Source organism: Larimichthys crocea, chromosome XVI, assembly GCF_000972845.2.
Source record: "Larimichthys crocea isolate SSNF chromosome XVI, L_crocea_2.0, whole genome shotgun sequence".
NCBI lineage: Eukaryota > Metazoa > Chordata > Actinopteri > Sciaenidae > Larimichthys > Larimichthys crocea.
The window spans coordinates 5858825-5880279 of NC_040026.1; the positions used below are offsets into that span (position 1 = coordinate 5858825).

The 21455-nt window shown below is 43.0% G+C and overlaps 1 protein-coding gene across 12 annotated transcripts in view; it reads right to left on the minus strand.

Moving 5' to 3' along the window:
- cacna1g (calcium channel, voltage-dependent, T type, alpha 1G subunit) overlaps positions 1–21455 on the minus strand; it is a 232489-nt gene that overhangs the window by 43930 nt on the left and 167104 nt on the right. For 8 of the 12 annotated variants that reach the window (XM_019255526.2, XM_019255535.2, XM_019255533.2 and 5 more), the window contains 8 exons: positions 19496–19589; positions 18398–18579; positions 17540–17872; positions 16482–16661; positions 15947–16047; positions 12407–12530; positions 8002–8070; positions 5748–5932 (listed from right to left, as the gene is read on the minus strand). In XM_019255526.2, coding sequence (XP_019111071.2) covers positions 5748–5932; positions 8002–8070; positions 12407–12530; positions 15947–16047; positions 16482–16661; positions 17540–17872; positions 18398–18579; positions 19496–19589 — 1268 coding nt within the window. The remainder of the gene's footprint in view (positions 1–5747; positions 5933–8001; positions 8071–12406; positions 12531–15946; positions 16048–16481; positions 16662–17539; positions 17873–18397; positions 18580–19495; positions 19590–21455) is intronic. The other 4 variants (XM_027289253.1, XM_019255537.2, XM_019255528.2 and 1 more) reach the window with 2 other exon arrangements.

The following is a 21455-nucleotide window of genomic DNA, read 5'->3' on the forward strand; positions in this document are numbered from 1 at the left end:
CATCATTTGCAGCCGTTTTCCAGCTCCATCCCTCACATCGCACATTACAACAACAAAAAGATGCTTCCACACATTCCTGCTTTGCATATGAAAACCCAAAGTCGACCCCCTCTCCCTCTTTACATCATGTTCTCCTTTTGAGCCACTCTCTGACAAATATGCTGAAGTGAAAAGGCTTATTAAGGAGGGGAGACGAGCATCTTATTATGAGTCAATACACTCTGATGATGTGGTATGTGAAGGACACACTGCGATGGGCTCCTCTACATAAAGTCTATTTGCATACGACATGAAAAAAGAAAGTAAAAAGGACGAGGAGGAGCTGGATGGAGGGAGCCGGAGGGAGAAAAGTTGGCGTTCGCTTCTTCTAATCTACCTCTGCATAATTTCATCGCAGTTCACAGCGTGTCCTTGTTTTGTGTGCTATACAAAGGATCGGGAAGGAGTCAGCACCTGCGCGCACGCACCACCCATCTCTCTCTCCTCCACCGGCGTATCCCTCACACTTAGGAGAGAGAACAAGTCGGGCAATAACTGGCAGGCATGTTCCCACAGTGCAAACACTGGGTGTAATTAAGAGACGTGGGGGGATGGAAATGGGGAATGGAGGGAGGAGAGGAGGGCTGGTGAGTTGCAGGGATACAGAGGGAATAAAAAATGAGGCGGCTGCTGTTTTTTTTTCTTCTTTTACTCTTTGTCTAAAGTTTGTTTCTCGCTCCACCTTGCTGTGTAAATCTCTCCCCACTCTCCTACAGCTGTCCTTCCCCTTCAGCTGTCAAACTTCTCAGTGTTCTTGTGCCCGTTAGCGAAATGCTAATGTAAACCGTGAGCCAATGAATTCAGGGGGCAGCAAACACGATCTAGACATCTGGAAGAATGGTAATCGTGCGCTGGCTTAATTGGACGACATCAGCACTGACGTGTGGAAGGTGTCCAGAAGAAGAGTAAGAAAGCGCCTAAACTCCCCAACCAACCGCCTTGGGGTAATTACATCATCATCAAGTGACAGATGAGCTCAAAAGCTGAGCCGACGGGGGTCAACCACAGGGAGGATTTATTAATAAACAAACCCGGTTGCTGGCCATGACCTCACAAACGCCACAAAGCTGTTTAGATCAGTCTGCTGCGTGACACGCAGGCACAATTGATGGCTCCATGGTGGTGGGGAGGTGGTTGGGGTTGGGTTTCTAGGTTGCAGCTGAATTGTCGGAGAGGCGTAGGTGGCGTTGGCTGACATAAAAGTGCCATTTGGTGACACAGGGTACTAACTTTCTGGGCTTCCCTGAGGCCGGCCCTCAGCCTGGGTTGTAGGCTTGATGAATGACTGCAGGTGTGTGTGTGTGTGTATGTGTGTGTGTGTGCTGTTAAACAAAGTCGATGCATCATTCTGTCACACGCACAGACACACGCATGCTCGTGCACCCCTGTGGACCCTCTTCTCTTGTACTGCCGGTCATTAATATCTCTAATGAGAAACAGACACGTGCACGTACAGCACACAGAAAAAGTCACCCGCCTGCTGCGATAACACTCACGCAAACACACGTTACAGGAAACTCAAGAATATGAGGATGGCGGTGGCGCCTGCGTGAACCCCCACGTGCAGCGCACTGCCAGCGGGGAAAACACAGACAAGCTCATATTTAATTCAAACAGCCGGCGCGCGCGAAGAGCGGTGACAACGAGCTGATATTGAAACTGACACAGAAGCACTGTGGCTGATAAAGCTGTGACAGACACGAGGTTTGGGAAAAACTGTTTGGAACCTTTTTTTAATTTTTATTCATGCAGAAACAGCAAAAAATATTCTCACAGCCATGATAGCCTCGCTGTGTATTCCTTAATTTGGATTTAATTATGCATTTCTATGAATGACGAATCTAACAAGCAGAGAAAATGATGCATATGTCTCTTAATGTCTTCCTTAGAGAGTTTGAGTTGAACTGGATTTGTTTACACAGAAATGAGCTTGAATGGGCAAGAAGTAAACTATTTGGACAGATTATGACGAGTTCCTCTAAGGATGGAGATGACATTTTTGTTTTTGTTTTTGCAGACTGTATGTTTACGCATCATATTAACTCTGGGCTACAGGTCTGTCTTCATATGTTGATAGTTACAAACAGTTACTTAGCGTGTTTTGCGAGCATGACGTACTGGTGATGCTCTAAAATGCCGTGCCATGCAGAAAGACTTGGACAACACCAGATTTTAAACTGTATTTCATCATGGTAGCAAGTCCAGATGTTGGCAAATAGGGTTGATCTCTGAGGAACAACAGGACCAACAATGTAGCAACCATGACAGCTGAGTATGAGAGAGAGGCTGAGGTATAACTGTATGACTCTTTGGATTTTAATATCTTTTGAAGCAGCTTTTTGAATCACCATGAAGACCCAGTGAAAAGAAGTAAAACTTGTTAGACTCACCATATAAAAGTCATTTCTTGTAATCCATCTGATGCATTTGTGTCACTGCCGGCAGCTTGGGAGATACACTTTTGTTTCTCAATACCAAAAATCAAATCAATCAAAAAGGCCAAGAGAAATACTTTAGATGAGTTCACAAGGACAGAATATTCACCTGTCAGGGTTTGAGATATATATTTTCTGTTTCTAACTTTGCTTAACAACATTCCTTAGTTATGACTTAACGTCCAAACTAGTTAGGGTATGCCCCAAGTGATCAGCAGTTTTAGTGATTTAGTTACAAACTAAATAGTAGTTTCTAAGGTTCTAGTTTTGACTTTGACACCCTGACTTAGGAAAGGACTTCAGACACAACTGGTTCCACCCGGTACAAGGGGACATGTGAGATTCTGTGCCCACTGGGCTAACTTCCATACCTCTGTCCACAGTTCCTTCCTTTTCTTTCAGAGGCATCAATTAGTCACCAGCCTACATCTGGTCAAAATGGGCAACGAACAAACAGAGCCAACCATTTCAATGAATAGATGGGAAGAATTTGTAGCACCAACATGCCTGACTACACGAACGTTGCGTCCCCAAAGGTATGTTTGTTCACGACTTAAATAGAAACATTAATGGAGCCCCAGCAGTGATTCCACTCTGTGTTGTCTCTAACAGGATTTGAAGTACCTGCAGTAGACTACCAAGCCATGCAGTGTACCCACAGCAGCTCACTAATAGCATAATATGCTATAGCCTTAAATGCCGTGCCCTTCCTTTTGGGATGAAACTTAATAACTACCTTAAAAAATGTTTTTACAGGATTGCTTTCACGTAGCTCGTCTGCAGCCTCAGCAGAGGGACGAGCCAAGCAACCAAGCTCAGCTCTTTCCTCTGTCTTTTTCCTTTTTTCTTTCCATCCTCTCCTGTTCCTCCCTCGCTCCCTCAGTCTTCCTAATGCCATTTCTCTGTCTGCCATTTTGCATTTTTCTCAAACTGAAGACGACCCACCCTGGAGAAATGGTTGCCCTTCTTGCTCCTGAGAATATTTCTCCCCCAAACCTACAAAATTTGTCCAATTTTCACGCGTAATTGCTACATATTTTCTAATCTGACTTTAAAACCTTCCCTACTCGACGTTAATACAGCCTTCAGCCTTGCCGCCCCCTGAGGATTAAAAAAAAGGAAGGTCAAACAGCAAAATGGCTTAGAGAGAGAAAATTCAGCTTCAGTTGGAATCAGGTACTCTTTTCAAGTGCTCAGTTTGTCACAGTTGCACCAGATCTAATTAGAAAGGGCCTTCTTTGACAGCAAGTGTGCTCTCTAATGTCACATTAACATTTGCAGTTTTCTGCAGCACAGAGGCAAAACAAATTCTGAAGTATGCTGTGTGAAGTATGAGTATGACCCTCCTCCATCCCAGCACTCACTTGTGGGCTCTGAGTCTGTCTGAATCATCACTCCCCACTCCCTCTCAGTTTTCAGCTCCGCAGCAATCCTTTTCGTTACCTTACATAACATTTACACCGATGAGTTCAACACAGTGAGGTATACAGATTTCAAGGCGGCTGAGCTCTGATCAGCACCTTGTATGGGCAGACTATACACCCTCCCACTCCCGCTGGCAATCTTTAGGACACCTTCACCTTTCACCGATGGAAACAGGAACATTTGTCAGCACATTAAAACATTACATACATTAAAAAAACAATAAACCATTAACCTATGTCAACTAATGACTAACCTGCTACACAAAAAGTTTCAATCCCATTTACAACATTGACAAAGGTGTGTACACGGGTAATGACTCATTACATAATGAGCTCATGAAAGCAAAAACAATGTTAATTGAATCAATAAACACTTCATTTTTTTACCGAACAAGCAACTTATTACTTATCCTCTGAGAAAAACCGTACATGACTCATTTGTAGGTTTGTGGATGTTTCCTCCATCCCGAGCACAAAAGAGGTGCCTGACTTGAGAGGAGTGTGGTTTGCACGCCTGCGTTGATACGGTCTCTGTGTTGGAGGGCTTTATAACACACTCCCACTTAAAGCTAGTTGGGTTGGAATGACACTTACTCTGGTGGATCCTTCACGCTAATGAGCAAACGAAGTGTGAGTGAGTAAAGGGAGGGTTGTAGGGACCTCAGTGGACCTTTCCTATTAGGGGGAAGTTAATTTTGCCACTCCCCACTCTCTGCTGTGCTGAGCTCGGTGCTTCCATGTGTGGATTAACTGGGTCACAGCCTCAAATTAATATTCTACATTCACGTAGTATTCCACATTGGAGTTGGCTGGCTGAAGTGCAGTATGCATGATAGCTTGAACCGGGAAGTGAGTCTGTAAACATAGATGGATGTTTACAGCTGACAGTTTAGGTCAGGACTGTACCGTTCACGTTTGTTTGGCTAAACTGGAGAGTTTGTTTAAAACCTGTCTAAGTGTTTCTTGCCCTGCATGACTTTATGGCAACTTTGCAGCGTTCCCTGATCATTATTTAACGTGGTGAGTTTAGTGTTGCTTACAATAATGATGGCCAAAACTGAGAGCACAAGGCCCAATAGACCTAAATACACAGAAATGTCAAGCAGCAACCCAGTCCACATACATGACGAATCAAAGAGGGAAGTGAGAGTTAAAAAACGGGGGCAGAAGAGATCAGCTGTGTTTAGTGGGTAAATTTGGCGGAATGAAAATGAATATTTGATTTTCCTGCTCTTCCCGAGAAGTCTGATAAATATTCAAGCGAGGGGAAAAGCCTCGAGAGCTCCCCTTCACAAGATGACACGCCAAGCATGCGGCTGTGAGCATGCAAATGGCACACACGCAAGACACACACGACTGAAACCATGTCCAACCTTAGATACTCTTTCTCACACACACATTTGAAGATGTAGGTACAAATAGTCTCCAAATTGGTTATTTCCACCTTATTTCCGCTCAAATAAACATAACTGATCAACTGTGTACACGCTGACAATAACACACGCATGACTGCACACTAAAATAAATGCCTACACACACACACACAAAAATACACACACACAAAAATACACACACATCCACCAAAAAGCTCCAAAAGGTGGTACATGTCAGAGCTGAGAGAAAGCTGTTTGTTTACACCTCCGTCTTAAAACAAAGCATCCACATCAGGCGCTTTTTATCATCCTAGAACTCTGGGAAGACTCAGATCGATATATATTTATGGACTCTTTTTAATGTTGCCCACTAACTACCGTATATCTGACTTGTATAAGATCATATAGTATGAAAGGTAACAGAGTTTCAGGTGTGATTGTCTAGAAGTTTCGTCATCCCTGGGAGAGCCACTTACCGTAGCGGCCTCAGGGTCCTGAGAAGCCTCAGCACTCTGAGCATGCCCAGGATCTTGGTACCAGAGTTGGAGATGAGAGACACCAGGATGTCGATAACAGAAATCATCACCAACATCCCGTCCAGAATGTTCCAGCTGCTCCTCAGGTAGGCCTTTTCTCCGAAACACCAGCCCAAAGCTACGATCTGGACACACACAGGACATGGAGGGATGTTACTGGACTGATGACACAAAGAGTAAACTGCTGTGGTTCCAATTTGGCTTGGACACATTTGAGATTTTATATTAAGTCCAATGAAAATAATCCACAGAGTGAAGTAATCCAATATGCATTATTTTGCCTGCACGTTTTTTTTGCTCGTTATGAAGCCATCTTTTGTATTTATTAAGAGTTGATGCTTAATGTCCTGTATGCACAGCTTATTGACGCTGCAGTGTGATTGTTTACTTGGCAGTGAAGATCATAAAAGCTGCCAGCGTTTTCTGAAGCTCATTTCTAATTCTATAGGTTCCACTCATCTTTTATTCTGCCCATGAAGCAATTTGCATTCCAGAAAATAACAGAGACGAGCTGGCTTTGTGCTTTTTAGCTCAAACCTATCAAATCAGGACGACCATTTTTTCCTTCATGCATTTTTAAACACCTAATGTAACAGAAAAGATGAGAGAGACAGAAGACCATCTACATCAGTCGATGCTAATCAATGCATAACAGAGCGTACTGTATGTGAGTAATGTGGCAGAGGATCATCAAAGAGCCTCATCAAACTTTATCAACAGAAACAGGTCACTGTGAGAGGTCACACAGTCTCTACTCACTCTTTACTTTGTGGAACTGAATTCCTTTTATACCTCAAAATCAAACGTACTGTAATTATATTTTACCTGAGCATTTCTATTTTATGCTACATTGTACTTCTACCACACCACAGAAATATTTCCAGAAATATATATTTTTTTACGTCTTCCGACATGTTTAAGTAATCCAATAATGTTAGAACTGTAAGTTCACACTGAAGGGAGCCATTCTATAAAGTTCTGAGTTCAAAGTCAAACTTACTGTACAGATATATCAGCAAAATGTACTTAAAGTATCAGAAGTGAAAGTTGAAAGCAGCATTTCTCTGTTAGTTTAGCTACACTTCGCATCAATTCTTTGATGTTTTTGAGGAATGTGGGAAGTCAAGTGGACCCAAACACTTTTTTCCTACTGGCTTGTAACAGTTTAATTTTTACACTGTAAATAATTTTTACTAAAAAGTTAAAGCTAAATCTAAAAAGTAACTGACCAAACCAGATTCAGATATCAAATAAATGAAATAGGGTTTATAAAAGGTACAGTAATTGTCTCTGGAATGCAGTGGGAAATAAAAATCGTAGTATGAGGATTACAGTTACTTTCCACTGTTGGCTTTGACTTTGCTGAAATTGTAATAGACATTAAATTCAATTCAATTTCCTCTAAACCCACAAAGACTTGTTTTTTGCACCTAAAGCGATGACTTGAAGATGAAACTAGTTCTCCGTCTGTGTGTGTGTGTGTGTGTGTGTGTGTGTGTGTGTGCAGGCCCTAGGTCAGTCGCACTTGCACCAAAAATAGAGACAGAGACGTTGAATGAGTGACACCCGTGAACTTTCTTCCCCTCTGCCTCTGTTCGCTGCTGCCCACGCCTGCACGGACCTCCATTCAAAGCCAGTCCATTTGAATACCGGCGAGACAATCCTCCGCTTAGTATTATGAAACAGCCCTGAGAGTGTGTGTGTGTGTGTGTGTGTGTGTGTGTGTGTGTGTGTGTGTTCACTGTCTGTATGAGTCTAAGTCTCTCATTCTCTTCATCTCTGTCCTCCCTCTTAGCTCTGTTTTCTTTAGTATTTTAGCGACTCATGGTACACGCAGGCAGACTGGATATTCTCTGCAGCTGTGTGTCTGAGCGGTTTTACAAGACTGGTTCGGGTTTCTCCATCTTGTGCAGAAATTTATGCATTGAGAGTGAACGCAGATGTGTCACGTCGTGTCTCTCTTAAAGCTGGAGACAAATTATGACGTGAGGCAACCAGTTGGTTTTTATGCTACCAAAATAAACTAATATTTTATGCATAGGAGCTGTTGTCAGCTGAGTGAGTAAGAACAGAAGTCGGCGATGACTTCATGGAAGACATACCTTTGAAATGATGACTGTGAGTACACGCAGGCCATTGGGAGCAACTTTCAAGCTACAGAATGAATATAGAACGATACTTTTCATCATCTTACCTTTATAGTCATCTCTGCCACAAAGATCGCTGTGAAGATGTAGTTGGACAATGTTAGGAAGATCCTCTCCTGCAGTAAAGAGAAGAAAGAAATACCTGGTTGAGTTAAGGTATGTGCTAATAGCTCTAATAGCTTACTACAAATGAGTTTTTCTGCTTCTAAGCTGAATAATGTATGAGGGAGCTATTCCACAAACATTTGTCTCTGCTGACTCACTAACGATGGCTGGCAGGCAATTAGAAAGTTTACTACTTATCAGCACTGCAGGAAGTGTTCAAACAAGGCATCTCATCTTAGAATCTATTAGCGTTGAACAAAAGAGATGACAGTGTTATCTCATATCTTTTGTGAATCATAAATAAACAGTAATTCTTTCAATCAGCTGAACTGCACTGTGAACAAGTGGTATTGTATCACCTGTGGAACTCCAGGCTAAGAGAGCGCGTTGCATCAAATCCTTTATTTGGTCATCAGAGATGAACAGTCGGTTCAGGAAACAAGCACCATCTTTGTTTTGCGAGCGTGCACACAACACAACATATTCAGGACTGAGCTATTAGATCTCCATCTACACACACATTACTGTGCTCCATGTTTCCCCCGTTGCCTGAGGCAGCGCGACTCATTGGTGTGTGTGTGTGTGTGCACGCAACAGAGGATGGGAGCCTATTTACTGAGTTAAACAGGGACTGAGGAGAGAAAACAAGCAGGCTAGCAGGAATAAGATCCCTTCGCCGACTGCTTATTTACCCTACTTCCCCTCTGTCTGAGGAGACACAACCCTGTCCTGCCGCTGACCGTCTATGTACTGCATGTGTGTGTGTGTGTGAGCGAGTGTAGGTGGCTGCCTTTCCCACGGCCCCCCAACTAACATCAACCATGCTCCGAGGAACACAAAATCACACACACACACACGCAAACACAGACATGGCAACCCTGCAGCGTTTTTTGTGAAGTCTCTGGGAATGTCAGGCATGACATCACTGGGAATGCTGGCGTTGAGAGGGTTTATAAATTCCAGACTTGACAGCAGCCATTCCTGTTGTCTGCGAACGACTTTCCATACTTTCATTCATTATGAACTAAAAGGCATGTGGCGGGGAATAAGAGAAGGCCAAGGGAAAGTAAGTAAGTAAGTGGGTAAGGGGAGACAGATATGAAAATTCATACTGTATGACTTAATGAGACACGAATTCACCAGTTTGCCTCAATTTGTTGCCAGTCCAACTGCATTCTGGCAAAGGATGGAGAGATTTAAGTGTGTATAATTATGTTACCAGCTGTAGCCTACAAGCTGTTAACTTCAGCTCTGGTGTGGTCCACAAATGTACCACCCTGACTGAAATATTAGCTGTAGCTACAGTATGTTAACCAAACAAACCTGCACAAATAAATCAATATGAACCTGATGTTCCTGTTTGCATGTGTGCTTATACTGTATGTGGCCAAAAGAAGAAGAAGAAAAAAACTCCATTCAAAACTAAGAATTTAGCTCTGTGGGCTGAATAACTTTCCACAGGACAACTTTCAACTTTTTCCCCAAATCTATTTTAGTGAACAGAAATCAACAAAGTGATGAATAAAAGATCCAAAATCTAAGCAAACAATCTTATCAAGCTGGGAAGTTGCTCCACCAATTTGTTATATTCAGCTGTGACAAGCTAAACAAATAGCCTGTTAGTTAGCCAATAAACAGCTAGACTAAATATGTTAGCTTTATAGTTAGCTATTAGTTAGCATGACTTATTAATTATACCTGTATTCCATTACACATTTTAAATGAACATATAAAAGAAACAATGTTAAAGAAAACAAAAAGTTGCTCTCCAGCAGGCTAAACACGGTTTGATAGCTAAAATAGTTAGTTAGTTAGTTAGTTAGTTAGTTAGTTAGTTAGTTAGTTACAGTAAAACACTGAATCAACTGAAGTTTACTGCTTACTTTTTTCATTTTGGCCAACTTAAGAAAACAAAATGATTTTTAAAAAAATCAAATTAAAAAATGCTGAATAATATGTTGCTTAAGCAGTTTCCACTCCACCAAACCACCCACACGGGATAGCTTTTCATTGTGTACTTTGTGTATTTGAAGTTGAAGACTGAAAGAAACTCAGAAGGAGTAAAACAGCTCCCTGTTGTCTCCCTCTCATTCCTCATCTCTAATGGCCATGGTGTTATTCCTGGTTCAACGCCTGGCATACAGTGCGTCTGACCACAAGCCATTAGCCTGAGGAGCCCATTGTAGCTCAGCTTGGTCTGAAGTAATTCGGCAGGGGCCAGCAATGACTTAAACTGCGAGGCGCTTTGCTTAGTTACAAAACAGTGAAAAAACAATAACCTAAACACTTCCAGCAGAAAACCTACAGTGCTTCACTAAACACTGCACGCTGGCAGCCCCAGATACTGGAGAGGTAATATCTCTCTAACTTTTAAGGAACTGTGTAATGATGGCAATAATTCAGTAGGTCACTGTTCAACAATGCACTGTTAGATAAAAATCCTGCTTAATGCAGATTTCAATTATGCAGTAACAAAGCCGTCCTGTGCTCCTGAGCAGCCCACACCTCCTGGAAAGCTTTCATCACGCTCCAGCGTCTATCTCGACACTGTATGGAGCCGATGACGTGGATGCAGAAAACTTAGATAGATTGTATTTTATACTGTTAATGCCGATATAATTCAATTCTGAGCTCGAGACAGTGATGTATTGTCCCCTTGCTCAATTAGGAATAATAAAATTATAATAGGTGGTATAATCATCCTCAATCATTTCCACTGGGCTACAGGAAGACAGTATCCAGGCAACCTCCAGCAGCAAACCAAAACAGCAATGGACTGCACGCCAAACACAAACTGTGTGACATAACTTCTAGGACAGTAAACTAATTATTCAGCCAGCATTCCACACTAAAATGTTGTGACTAAAAGATTGCATCTCTATAGCAATGAGTATATTTCTCTTTAAAGAATATAACATATGCCTTTTGTCTGGTTGGCACCATGGGTGAAATAAAGCAGGTACTTTGGGAGAACAGCAGCGGGGTGATAAATTATACATGTTTGGTTGTTACACACAGCCAAAAAAGAACCAGTGAGTGAAAATCGATTCACAATCAGCTTCATTAATTCAAAACAACCCACGCAGACAAACAAATAGCATCATGCAACGTCAACCACCCGGGCAAAGATCTGGAGCAATGAGCACTGCGGCTCAAACCTGTAATGACTGCTCATTCTCTTGTTTCAGGCTGCTTGCTGCATCATATATTTCCATCTCATTTCAATAATGGCTTCAGGCTGCAGACTGGACACGACGGCCACGGCAGGAAGCTGACAAAATATATGTGCATCCCAAAATACCACTCTCTGATCTGAATGTTAGTGTGGCTGCGGTGGTGGGGTCTTTTATGCATTAACATGTGTTGTTGTATTTACATGTGTGTGTGTGTGTGTGTGTGTGTGCAAAGGTGAAAGGAATGAAATAATTCCATCTATCTGTGTGTGTGTGTGTGTGTGTGTGTGTGTGTGTGTGTGTGTGATCCCCCTGCCCTGATTAGACTGGGCTGCCCACAGGGCGCCCTCCATTTGTTGGAACATCTCCTTTCCTGGACATTAGCCACGTACACCAGCCCACAGATAATTGAATCAATTACAACAGCACCGTCTCCTCCGTGTTTCAGTTGCAAAACAAGCAGAACGGAGCTTTCCAGCGAGACCCAACCGCAATTAGGCCTATCCTTGGAACACCTCGCTCAGCAAGAGAGAGAAAAATAAAATAAAATCAAACAGTGATAATTATTGTGTTTATGCGTGGAGTGGCTGGGCTGTGTTGTGCTGCTATTGTTGGATGTAGGAAAGGACAGAGTTAGATAGATGTGTGTGTTTGTCGCTGTGAGGCATTCAGCCAACCCTCCTCTATGTGAAGTGATGGCGCATTAACTAAGGAGGTGATGGTGTTGATGATGCAGTGCAGTAGATACAGGGGTATAGCACACATTACCCAAAGATACTGGCTCTCAGTCAAACACGAGTGATTTCCTGCTTACACAATGTTCCACTCCATTTCTCTGCAGAAAGCAAACTACAGTAGTAATTCTGTTTAGGGGCGTGTGTGTGAATGTGTGTGTTTGTTAGAACAGCCATCAAGGTTGGACTTGCTGACAGGTACTTTCTCCCTTTTTCCACCATTTCTGTTTGGACTTTTTTGAGCTGCCAAGCGGCTTTTTTTGTGATTGATTCTACACATACATTTCAGAAATGTCAGTGTCTATATATATAAATATATGGGTGTACGCTTCTTTGGCTGTCTACCTGTCTTTCCTCTTTACTCCGCTTCTTTCTGTGAAACACTGCGAAGTCAAGACTCTCTAGTGTGTGTTTGTACTCAAGCATGATTCGAGACTCACAGCGCTGGCGGGGTCGATGCGTGGCCTCTCCATGGCGATAGTGATGCAGTTGAGGAAGATGATGACCAACACGATATGGTCAAACATCTTGTGGGTGATGATCTTATTGCACACGATCCGAAACCTGACAAAAGAAATACAAAGTTCAGTGACACTAGAAATAGACTTGATATGTAAAACAAAAAATCCTGGACTGAAAACTGAAAAAACTGTTTTAACCTCTAACTCCACATTTCAGTAATATCGTTCAAAGTCTTTTCACAAGTTTTCAGAAACTATTTTCCAACATATTTAATGTATTTTGAAAGAAATCTCACAATCGCCTTTACACGGTCTTTAAAACCAGAGGTTACAAATGGCAACACTGTGGTTAAGGATTTTTTGTTACTTTTTTCCATTAAGACGTTTTTTGACATCCAAAGTCGAGGTGGATCTAGCTTTACCTATTTCATATACCGATTCCTTTAACCTACATTGCGTAATATTAATCACATGCCTTGCATGTGAAATCTTAATGAGCAAAGTAGCCTAACTAGTAAATAAATGGACAAATATGTCGAGGGGGGAAAAGTACAATATGTGAACTGGAGTGGGACAGAAGCATGACGTGAAAACACTCAAACACACAAAAAAAGCCTGTCAAGAGTGCAGCTCACACATGTTCTATAAACCCTAAAACAATATGACATGTTGTATGAGAACATTTACTAGACCCTGTGCACACTTTAGTAATGAACGATCTCGTTCAATTTAAGACAGCTTGTCTCACATACAGTAACTCTGTAATGAACCGCTGAAGAATTAGGAGTCATTAATTATGCCTGACTTTCATTACAGGACGTGAAAAGGTTCCCAGGCTTTTAGCTTATGACAACAGAGAGCAAGAAATAGGGAATGCTTGTTATATATTGCACTGGAAAGGATTTAACCGTGCATCAAATCCGCTTTGATGGCTCATATCAGTCTAAGTGTTCAGCGGGGGACAATATTGCGAGGCTCAGATCGGGATTTTTGGCTTTATTTGACAACGCAGACACTATTGTGTCAACACTGCTGAGAGCCGCTGAGTCTGTGTGCATGTTTGTGTGTGTGTCATCTGACTGTAGTGTTCATTATGCATACAGTATACAGATTGAATTCCGCTTTGATATCTGCATGCCAGAGTCTTGATGCTTAGGAATTGAAGTGTTTGGGAGGGTGGACACAAGGCGAACACACGCCTCTGGCACCAGCTCCTCTTCATCAGGGGTTTTTAAAGGGTCTGGCTGAGAACTTTAATGTCAAGGTCAAATGGCCCACAAGACTTACAAACACACACATATACACACCAAAAACCTGAGGAAAAATGTGTCACGACCCGCCCTAGCAAAAAGCAAAAATACCTGTTTCTGTCAGACCTGGGATTTGAAAAAATATCACTGATGTCTTGATACATGAAATGATTTCTGACAAGTGTTTGAAGCTTTTCCCTCTGATGATATTTACTGACCTTCTGAGTTTTCTAGCATCAATGTCTTAACTTCCTCTGAATGACATTATGAATTGACATTATTGACTTAAATATCAATTAAAGGTCGGTGTTGCACTTTTAAAATGTCATTTTTAAATGTCTATAATGTCTTACTAATTCTCAGTTTTTAAAGCTGTAAATCTTAACTTTTGGACTCCTTTTTCCAAAATGTTTGCTGATTTTTGAAGTTTTCGAACCTCTCTTTGGTGCTTTTGCACTGCACTTCCCAGAAATCACCTGCCACTTTGGCATCGTAGGTGGACAGTATGACATATTTGCTTGGATCCTCGGTTGAAGACGTTTCTGTCAGCGGTGCTCAGGCAACGGCGCAACCTCTTTGTGTAGAATGGCTCGAGGAGATAAGAGCCGCTCACGCTAATTACCCAGCTCTTCTTCTTTGCATTCCAAAACAAACCAGAGACATAAACTAAGCTGGATGATTGCTTTCCAGGAAAAGAGTTGACAGATGTCGAGAACATTTTAATGTTTTCTTCTCAAGATAAAGAAAATTTCTACATGAAAACGTCACAGATCATTACTTTCACAATTTACTGTAATTGTGAAACATCCTCCCTGCTGTCTGTTTGTTCTATTCTTATGTGTCTCTTATTATGTGCTGCTCGGATGACCCACTTCCCCAACAAGGTTCCGCATAATCAAATCATGTATTGTACGAGGGGCCACGTGCATGGCCCTCAGTGAGCCCTGCATATCTCTGGTCCCTGTGTTGATAGACCACTGTTCTTACACATCCCGTTCTTGCGGCGAACACGTTTAATCACAGTGACTCCACCACAGTATGCCTTCAGAGCCGTGCCCACTCCTCCGCTCATTTATAACTTCCCCTGCAGTAATCATCAGTAGCAGCAGTAGCGTCAGCGAGCACAAAGGCAGGTTGAGGTGAACTCAGGTCCACGTGAAAGCCACTGGAGTCCGGCCTCCCGCTATGCTGCTGTCTATTGATGTGATTGTGAGCACAGGCGGGCGTCTGCGGAGGTTCAAGGCCAGAATGGGCGCCACGCAGAGCCTGTGTCCTCGGTGTCAGTCTCTGCGACAGCCAAAGCCTGCGGCCCGCTGCGACTGAAAGCCAGCTAGTAGACCGGTTTGAGCCAAGATCCTTCAGTTGTCTTAATACTCTGACAATAATAGACTACAGGGAGCTTTTCCTATTAACCTTTTCCAAATTATATAATACACGGCCAAGAGAGAGGAGGAACCATTCAGAACCTTTAAAAGAGCTGAAATAGATTGACTGCTATGTCTTGAATGCAAATCAATTGTTCGATTGTTCATACTGATGTACATGCTGACTGCCTCCTAATCATTTTACTCTTTCAGTTTCTTTACTTTGCTCCTTTCAACAAGCCTATGGAGGGTTAACATGTTGTAATCAGCATGTTGTGGTGCTGTGGCGGCAGGCTGGGATCTTGGTGTTGCCTTCACAGCCACATCTTCCAAACAAACAGCAGAGATGCACAGATCAAAGCTCCAGTAGAGGGAGAAGGAATGAAGGAAGAAGGGGGAGAAGGAGAGTGGGAAGCGATGGATTCAGCACGTGGCTGAGATAACACACAGCAGTCAGTAGGAGAAACTCCCTTCCTCCCTCTGCTCACCCCTGACATGGCAGAAATGTGCAGATAAAAGAGACTTCTGAAGTGAGAATGTGGGAGGGAAAGGGAGTTGATAGGAGGAGGACAGAAAAAATGCTGCGCTGTGCTCATTGTGGCAAAAAAAAAACACTTTGCCATTACAGTCAGCATTATGGGATGTCAGTCAAATGCAATGTCAGGAATCCTCTTCTTGTCAAGACGAGGGCTCAGTCTTTTCTTGTACGCTCATAAAAAAAAATCATTTATAAAATGTTGTGAACTGCCACAGGGGGAAGCATTTTACAAGTGTTTTCTTTTTGGATACAACAACACAGTGCTGTGTACCCAGAACTTTCATGAATATGTAATATATTACAGAAAAGGAATCTGTAAAAGTGCGTGTGGTTAAGCAGAGTTATGGAGACGAGCAGTGAACACTACCTTGACTCTGGAGGGAAGAGGTAGAGTGACCAGGTGTCTCTCTGTCGACACCACTCTGGCTGTTTCTTCTCCAGCCAGCGGAACAGTCTGGCAAAACGACCCTGGAGGGAGGAGGACGAGTACAGCACATCCATTATTCATGTGTTTACAAGTGAATATTGTGAGCCGCAATTATCCTCCATCCACATTGGTTTTTGAATTTCTCTTTTCTTACAACAGATGTATGAATAAAACATGGTCTGTCATGAAAAGGCAATTTATAAACAAACACAAGGACATCATTTAGATTACAAGAACATGCTAATATAATACAAACTTCATTTAGATTATTTCTATATCAACTTGAAAAACTGAGTTTACAAAATGGTTTTAGGACAAAAATAACAACGGAGGCAGAAACTGAGGCCAAACAAAAGCCAGACGTGTATCTGTGCCCGGAGGAATTTGGGGAGAAGCCCTAAAAACATTTCCCTGTCTTGCTCAGGAGTAGCTTTTCCTTCATGGCAGAAGTACAAGCAAACGTGCTCAAACTGACCAGGCTGACCTCCTCTTCTGCGTTCTCGTCTTCAGTGTTGTCCTCCAGAGAGACATGTGTCGGGCCTAGGGCTGACGGAGAGCCCTTCCCATTACAGTCGCTGTGCTCTGAGGGCCGCAGGTGGCCCAGTGAAGGGGGTCTGGAACTGTGCATACTGGCTGAGCGGTACAGGTAGGGCACCTACACAGGGAAAAGGACAGTAAGGGTAAGTACTGAACTCTTAGTATGAGTGTGTTATCCTCTCTCCTGTAATGCCCTGTGTGTGTGTGTATCATCTCTTTGGCTACACCACAGACATGTTGTGTTGGACAGAAAGAACTACAGCCTGTTTTATCCCATGAAGCAATTTCCTTCCATTACAAAGAGCAAAGTCCTTCCCCCATGTATCCCTGTGAGGGAGCTGTGAATCCAGGTTTCCATCCCAGCCAAACATGACAGCAGGTGAGTTCCCTTATTAACATTCCATCAGCCAGAGAGGAGCATTTATCCAGTGGATACCGCTACTCTAATCTTCTGTTGGAAGGAAAACCTGCAATTGACTTTGTCTGGCATATGAGTAAGGAACAAAGCCATTTGTCAGGTTGCCTGTCAGATTTGACCTAGCAGTAAATGAAGAAAATGCAGCCATTTCTGAGTCAAGTCACGTTTAACCGGCTTAACTCAACTGGTGTTCTGCAGGTGGTTTATCAAGACTAGCTAACATTGTTTCATTGGGTTTTAAAATGTGTGTGTATGTGTCAAAAAGGTTATAATGTATTCAGCGTTGTGTTTGTTCTCACTCATACTGTGAAAGCTGTGTGAGTTCATTGTTCTTCAGCTCAGAGCTACGACTACGGACTAAGGCATTAAAGTAGAATGTCATCAAAATCTGAGAATAAAATTTTAAGGTACACTAAAAGTTACGAGTGTCAAGTGAGCAGTACTTACAGTTTGTGGAGATTGTGGTATAAATCTAGTTTCTACACCTATTGTGCCTCGAGTCAAATGTCACACAGCACTCTTGACAAATACACCAGAGGCTAGTGCAAGGCAGAGACTGATGAATGCAAAGCATCTACCTGCAGCAGAGCATCAGGAGGCAAATCCATGGAGCTCCGGGTCTCCACTGACTCCATCCTCCGGTGTCGGGGCCCCCTCTGCGACTGTGACATGGAGTCCGTTCTGGCCAGAGATGCGTCATCATCCTCCATCAACCCTCCTTCTCCTCCACCTTCTCCTTCTTCCGAGCTAGAGCCACCCTCCCCGGAGAGGAGAGACCGCCGCTCCCCAGACTGCCGCTTCTGCCGTTTGAGCGACGGGGCACGACCCAGGCTGTTCCAGCTGGACCGCCGGCTGGTCCTTCCGCTGCCAGAGCTCCATGGGGGATGGGGAGAAGAGCTCCGGGCACTGGTCTGGAGCAGGAGGGCAAGAGGAGGACAGAGTGATAAAAAGAGAGCAGAGAGAGAAAAAGAATAACAAGAGCGACAGCATGTTAAAGTGTTGCTCTTGACTCTTAGTACTCTGGCGATGTTGTTCTCTCATGCACGTAAACTAAGCCGAATTGGGTTGACTCAGCTTGACGTGAGCTGAATTGAATTGAGGTTCACGCTGACAGGCGGACAGGAGCAGATGTAGGCTGAATTTCTCAGGTCTTTATCCCGATCATCAGTTTGTCAAATAAAGAGTGGCAGTGGCAGCAGTGAGTAGAGCGTTGTAGCCCACACCACATTAATCATCATCAATCATTACGACCTCCACACATCAGCAGGACACACATACAATGAATTCAGAAAGCAAGCCGGGCAGCAGTGGGGATAATTCTTGGTAATTTTATCCTTTTACACATGTATTGATGTTGCCTTGACATCCTGGAACAGGGTTATTACCCTTGATACCTGCCACATGCTTTTAGGGTATGTGAAAATAAATATACCAACCGGTGATTTGTCATAGCAGGCCGGGTCTACGGAGACGTTGCTGCCTCTGCGGCACTCGTAGCCAATGATGGGGTCACCTGGGACGGGCAACTTGGGTACGGGCATGGGGGTGGCTGCCGTGTGGGTAATTAGAGGTGGAGTCAAGTTGGTCTTCAGGTCCACGTGACCATTTACAGGCACTACTAGTAACAAAAATTGTTTGGGTTAGGAGTGGAGGAAAGGGGGTGAGTGTTGCATAGGAGGGAGGAGAAAATGAACGAGATGAAAAGGACGGTGTTGAAAAGAAAGCGAAAAAATGAAAATGCTAAATTGAAAAGAAAACAGGAGGGAGAGCAGGAAAGATGTACCCTCAGTAACGCAGGATGCAGCACAGCATACTTAAAAATGGATGTCTCATACTGTTATTGAGCAACATGAATATTTCAGCATTAATCTTATGGGACGCGTGGGAGAGAATATTATGTTTGGCAGCAACACAAATACACGACATGCGGAAGGCAATGCAACTTTAATAACACTAATTCTTCCGTCTTCCAACCTTTATCCAAGCCCTCCAAGAGGTATACAAGGCTTCAGCTTAGTAAGCAGTTTTATACAGAGCATCTGACAGGGCTGATGGGAAGATGATACTCCATACAGTAGTGTTTCCATTGGGCTTTTCAGTCGACGTGAACAGTAATTAGAGGGGATGGGAACTGGCGTATGAGGAATTATGGATGAGGCTGCTGTACTGGTTTGATGCTGCACAGGGAGACAGTCAGGCACGTGCCTACTGAGTGAGGTTGGAAAACCAATGGGGAAAAGGCTTAGAACACCAGACCACAGACATGGAACAGGTGGGGGAGTGTTTGCACAGGGTATACTTTAAATGCCTTCCACCTTACTCGCTGCTGTATCGCAACGTTTTACATACGTTTTGTCAGAAACACAACACGGTATGTAATCTGCAGGGATCTAACAGAGATTAGGGAGGGAAAATGCCAGCAGTTAAGTGAGCAAATACAGATGGTACAGGTTTTGCCAAGTGTAATAGGGGGTTTTGATAAATCACAGAGGGCTGAGTTCAATCCGCAGTGACACACTATGTGCATGCCTCACCTGCAGAGGCTGATAAATCCTTCTTGCTGCCGTTAACATCCTCCATACTTCGTGCACAGGAATCGATCTCCGAACCCGATTTAGAAGCGTCACCCTTGACACACAAAAGCACACGAAGTGTTAGAGGAAAACACCTGTGAAACATCTCTGTTTCTTAGTAGAGTTAACAGAAAGCAGGTGGGTTGAAGTTGCCTCTAAACACGGATCCCTGGTTAGCCGTATCTCAGTCTGAAAGTCCCGTCAATCCTTGTTCAGATCTGACCTCGGATCAGTCACTAGAGGCAACCCCCCTCTTGTAAGCAGACGGGTGAGGTTGGGGTCTTCCCTGATCCCAAAGGTCAAAGGGTACAGAGATAGGGTGAGAAAGAGTAACTGTGTAAAGTGTCGACATGCAAGGAGGTTCACAGAGAAACCACACTGAAACTCAACCAGGAAAGTGCATAAAAAGCACTTTTAAGACTGAACCTGGCCCGTATATACTGAGTTCACAATGTTGTGGAAAAAGACATTGACGAATGGCAGTTCCTTTTACTTGCCATGACCCGTAAACAGCTACAAAAGAGCTTCAGTGTGGTTGCTAGATCTACAGTTTTCACACTTTCACAAACACACAACACACTCTGAGTGTACTTCATCGTGGTGTCAGGCAATCTGTAAATCAGCAACCCAGTTCGAGTTTTGTCAGAGCAGCAGAACTGTTTTATGCCTTGTTTTGTTCTCTATAATTGTTCCAGACAGCGACGTCAAAAGGAGCCTAAATATAAATAAATATCTTACATTTGCAGAATCGTACTCTTCTTACTATCTTTTCTCAGACTCTACTTTCTTCTAGCCCCTGCTTCACACTGCCTACCACTTTGCAACCCGACTGCAGTGAACCTCAGAGTTCCTGCCTGTATTTGCTGCTCTATGCCAGAGCCTGCAGACTCCATTAATATCTGCGAGGGTGCCAGGTGGATTCTGGATTAATAGAATGCCGACCGGGTGAGTCAGACCTCTGTGGTAGCAAAGTGAATAAACTGTGTGCAGAAGAGCCTCAGGACCTAATCACCATGCACCTCCTTTTAAACTAACAAATTACTTTCTTGATACTTCCCATGAGTGTGAGAGAAAGACAAAGTGGGTGTGGATATACTGAACATTGTATTTGTTTACCGCGGGCGTGTTGTGTGTTTTTTTTTGTTTTTTTGTTTGTATTTCCATTTTTTTTCTTGGAGTTAAAGCCACTATTTGCCACTGATTTCCCCAGACCTGTAAAGTGTGGGAAGATTAGGTAAGGAGAACGGATGCTAATGAACTAAGAGGGCAGTCAACTCAAGGGTTACTTGGAGACTGCAGAGGTTGCCATGCCTGTCACGTTTCTGCATCTACTTATTTAAATAGCAGCTTGTTCCTATTTCAAAATGTTTGCTCACAGCAGGAAACAAGGAGCTCCTGAGAAAGGCTGCTATAAATAATGAGGTTTACACTTTTGTTTTTTACTGAAATATCTCAGCAACTGTTCGATGGATTGCTCTTAAATTTGGACGTTCAAGTTTCTCACGGGATGAACTCATTGGTTAGACTGAACAGGTTTGATTTGTCAGTTGATAGTATGTCCATCTGATATTTTGAATCCAGTTCCAGCAGACCAATCTTCTATTTCTATCCTGACGTTTTAAGATTAGCAACATGTCTGTTAATTTCACTTTGTTATAGACATTACTGTGCGCCTAACAGTAAAGAGGAACCTGTTTTTCTGTAAATCTGCACAGGTTTTGATGCTAAGCTTCGAGTTTCTTTACAATGACTGGTGTCTTCTTATATTCTTGATTCACTCTTGTTCAGAGGAATCTTTGTCTCTATCTGCCCTTTAATTGTTTATTTTTTTTGCAAACCCTTCATACAAAATGACTCTATTTGTAAGGAGGACGTTCTACAACCTAAAAGCATAAAAGACCTTTCAAAAATATAGAGCACT